General features: G+C 43.7%; 1 protein-coding gene across 1 annotated transcript; it reads right to left on the bottom strand.

Annotated features, from left to right (window-relative positions):
- Window positions 1-626: 626 nt before the first annotated feature.
- Window positions 627-3691, bottom strand: CAMLG (calcium modulating ligand; the record flags this gene model as incomplete). Its single annotated transcript, XM_008948550.1, has 4 exons — window positions 627-818; window positions 1341-1461; window positions 2467-2531; window positions 3249-3691. Coding segments are annotated over 4 exons (821 nt in total), but the record flags the coding sequence as incomplete, so codon positions are not given.
- Window positions 3692-4492: the final 801 nt, after the last annotated feature.

Genomic DNA, 4492 nt, shown 5'->3' with positions numbered 1-4492 from the left:
CTGATTTGCACTAAAATCATCCAACAGGAGTCATCACAATCACAACAAATAGCATACAGCAAGGCAAGGGTGAGGACAACGAAGTGACACGTTTCACCAACGTTCTCCAGAAGCAGCCACTGGGTTCAACATTCTGAATTTGAACAATAGGACACAGGGATTTCTTTGATTTAGAGCTTCCTTAAAGAAAAAAAAATGGGAACACCACTAAACGAGCAGTTCTTGTTAGCTATAGTCATACCTGGAGATAAATATAGATACATATGGTTCTGCTGAAAGGAATTCTCTTTGTTCTTGCTGAAAAGAACAAAGGCAGCTTTGCAAATGTTTATGAAGGAGGCTGAGACAGGCATCACCTAAACCAGACAAAGCATCCACTGACACGTGCATCCTACTGGTCACATTTTAACAGGCAGACACAGTATGGAAATAAAACTGAACCAACACAACTGGCAGTCTGGGACCCTGCTCTTCCTTTCCCAACGTGACTGAATTTCAGGCTCCTTTCAAGCACTCGACCAGGTAAGGATTTTAATGGAGGTTTAAACCTGTCTGCACAGTCAGATGTTAAAGGAATAGAGTCCAGAAAGCTTCAGTGTTAAGTGCTGTGTTGAATTCTACAGCCATCAGGGTACTTCAGAGCCAAAGAACAGGAAAAGTTCATGGCAGAAGATAAAAGTAAAGAAATAGACACAAAGGTCTGTGAAAACATCTCCCATCTTGCTGTAGGTGTCCATGGAACGACTGATCACTTCTGCAGGGATTCCAGACAGCAAAAGAGCTGCAGTTAACACCGTTGTTTTCACCTTCTTCTCACACTGAAAGAAAAAACCAACAGCATTATGTTAGATCTTCTGTGATCATCCAGTTCTGCTTAACCTCAGGGGTGTTGTGCCAGTGTGACAGCAGCCAGGCACACTCCCAGTTCCTCCCTAGGAGGAGCAAGTTTGGCTCAATTCTCCCCAGACAGGCTCCAGGATTCACAGCACTTATCCTAGCTACAAGGGATCCAAGGGAGCTGAGCAAGAGCCTGGTTAGCAGCAGATGAAATTCATCCCAGATATTACACCTCCTTCACACCAGCACTCTGAGCAGGGTGTAAACTGGGGCTGTGCAGCAGCTTCTGCAGGAGTGGGAAGAGTCCTGGACAAGCTGGGTGTAAGAAGCCAAGCCAGGCATCTCTATGGGTGGCACAGGACTGATCTCATCACACTACTTGGCAAATATACTGTTCCTTTAACAGAGAAAAATTATTTTGAATTGAAACCCAAATGTTTGTTTCTATTTTAGTATGACTCCATGTAGCAATTTCACCCTCTGAACTCAGAAATGCCCCCAACCCTTTTGAAAGCTGTTTCTTCTGTCTTTAAAATGAGGAATCTTGAGGCTGCAAAGTCTGACAGGCAGGAAAAGGTGACAGCAGCTGAAAATGTTGGTAATTTGATGGCATTTGCTGGATATCTTAATTTAATCCAATCTAAATTAAGCTTTCAAGAATCCTTCTAGGTTTCCTGAGAGAAAAATAAAAGAACAAGCTCACTGAGCACATCTGGATGTAAGCAGGGTAACAGCAAGTTGTGGAAAGGAGCCACCTCTGGAAATCCTAAAAACTGATGAGCTGATTTTACAGACAGCAGAAACCAGATCAAATAGATCTAGCAGATGAGCCAGGGCAAGTCTAAGGCTAATTCCTGTCTTGTCTTGTGACACATCAGCTTAGAATGACTACTGTGAAGTTTAGCTTTCAATGATATGCTTAATTACAAACTGCTGATTTATTCTGATTTCCTACAGGCAATCTATTATTCCTTTTAAAATGCAAATTTTCTCTTTCAGCTCTATGAACCCTGCATCCTTCAATCCCTCTCTGCCCTCCAGACCTGCCAAAATCATCAATCAAGCAGTACAATTAGCTAGTGTAAACAGATAAAGCAAGTGATACAGCAAACGTTGCTAATGAGCAGCCAAGTGTCACACAAATAAACGTCTCACTTCAAGCTGCCATTCAACCTGATACCAGCAATGGAAGGCAGAGCCCTCAAAACTCAAGGACTATCTGATTTTTCAACCAACACCCTCCCACATCTCATCCAGGTATCCCATGCAAACAGCTGTTGACAGAACAAGCAGTAACCAAGCAAGAGCGTGGTCTAGGAGAAAAGCCAGATTTTCATAAAGACATGAAAGAGCTACCTGGCTTTCCTTGGAAGATGCTTTTAATTAGGCTACAGCTAAACAAGTTCCTAGTGCACATTTTCACAGCAATTATTTAAAAAACTGGGTTAAATCTGGGAAGATGAAAAACTAGTATAATCTATCAGCATCTAACAACTCTCAGTTGTGCAGTTTAAAACAAGGGAAGAAGACTTCACATGCATTGGTCCTAAAAAATATAAATCTAAGCACAAGTTTAAATGTAAAACTTTACAAATTAATCTAATTCTGAAAAAAAAAAAATAAATTTACCTTTGGAAGTATTTGGATAGTCCCATGTAAGCAAGTTGTAGAGTAAGAAATGGTGCAAATATTGACTGAAGGAACAGAAAAGAATACAGGAAAATTAACTTGGTCAGGAGTAATAGCTAAGAAAACACAGAAATTTAATGTTTCCCAAGTCCTAAGAGAAAATTAGGTAGGTAAAAAAACACTTTGTGGCCAACAACAGTATTCTTGAACAGTGCAAATCTAAGTAGACAAGTTACATGTCAAAAATAAGGTTCTGCCTTATTTTCTTAGAGCCTAAAGCCCTGAAATCACAGAATTGTCCAGCAGCATGTAAAACTGAGCCATGATCAGGTGACAGCTGTACCTGGCACCTCAGCACCACTGCCACCCCAGCAGACACCCAGAGGACTGAGGAACTGCTTTTCTCAGAAGACTGATAAATGAGCAGGATCTGCTTATCTCGGGGCAACTATTATTGTTCTTACTCTTAAAATTATTTTGTAGACTCCCAACTAGAAAAGCAGTTGGCTTGTGCTCACAAAGATGGGAATACACTTGCAGGGGGCTTCACCTTCAGCAACTGTTCCAGCACTGCTGCTCCTCAAACACCAGAGACCAGAGGTGTGCTACTCTCAGCTGTGTTAGGGAACACACATCCACCTCAGAGATTTTTTTAGGATTGATACAGTTGTTGGACATGTAAAAAAGCTCCCAACTCAGTCCCTACTGCCAGCCTTCAGCCCTAGGTAAAGGGTCTTTCACAGGAAGTCTGCAGGAAAGCTAGTTTGTTTCCCTGGACTCACCAAGTACTTGCAGATAAAGGCCCTGACGGCGACGGCGAGCAGAGCACATCCCACCAGCCTGAACACCCTGAAAGAGTCAAACTCTTCTGCTGCACCCCCATTCTCCTGGCTGGACTTCTCGTGCATCAGCTGGTTCCTCAGCTTCAGAGCTTCATCAAATCTGGACAGGTACTGCTCTAACCCGTGCCTAGGTGGCCGTGGAGCAGCTTCAGACGGCAGCTCCCCCCTGCTGCGGTGCCGGAGCTCAGGGGTGCTCTCACTGCCAAGCTCTGGGGCTTTGCTGAACAAGTCCTTCTCCCCCCTGAGGTCAGGGTGGTCAGCAGGGCCTCCCACGTTGCAGACAGCATCACCAAGCACGATTCGCTTCGAAACGGAAGGGAGGGGAAGAGAGTTTGACCTCTCTGGTTCATGCTGGAGCTTTGAGTCTGTGTGACATTCATCATCTAAAGAAGAGAAAGAAATACGCAGAGTTACGTGAGGTCCTGGGTTGGACTTGATGATCTGAAGAGTTTTTTTTCCAATGTTAATGATTCATGATGTCTCTGCTTCCAAAGTGAAAAGGCAGATTTGATTAATTATTAACCACAAAGCCATCTGACATATCATACAAGCAATCTCACTGAAGAAGAAATGGGCCCAGCTGACAGGCAGCCTGCTGGCGTCTCAAAGGCAAGGTTTAGGTTACACCACGGATGATGATCATGCAAAAGGGGAAAAGCAGAGCAGGGACCAGGCTGGAAACACTCACCAGCTTCACCAAAATTCCATTTTTACACAAGCAGACCCTGCAGTGTGGGTCAGAAACTGCAACTGTCAGTCAGCAATGGAGAGACTGAAACACACAACTTCCTTAAGCAACACCACTGCATGCACAAGAGGAAAGATGTTGTTCCAAAGACATGGAGCAACATAAAAAAAGGCAAAAGAATTACAGAATGCAGAAGGAGCATTAAAGGCTGACAAAGGAGCAGGCAATAGAAGTGTACTTTGGCTTGTTCTCTGCTGTCAGAGGCAAAGCAGTGTGAACCTGCTCTGCACAAAACCTGAAGACCCCATCTCATAGTGAAAGAGGTGAAGCCAGAGACCACCAACCCAACTGAGCCCTGCAGAGAGGCGTGCAGATTACCAGAGAGGAAGGACCAATGCTCAAGGAGTATTTAAAGAGTATTTTTCAGTATTAAAGCTGAGTGATTCAGGACTCATGGGCCTGTAAACTGAAGTCTGAGAACTCTATCAAGAGAACT

This window comes from Merops nubicus, unplaced genomic scaffold (genome assembly GCF_000691845.1).
Source record: "Merops nubicus isolate BGI_N331 unplaced genomic scaffold, ASM69184v1 scaffold8051, whole genome shotgun sequence".
In the NCBI taxonomy this organism is placed as follows: Eukaryota; Metazoa; Chordata; class Aves; order Coraciiformes; family Meropidae; genus Merops; species Merops nubicus.
This window is presented reverse-complemented; position numbering and strand designations above follow the sequence as displayed.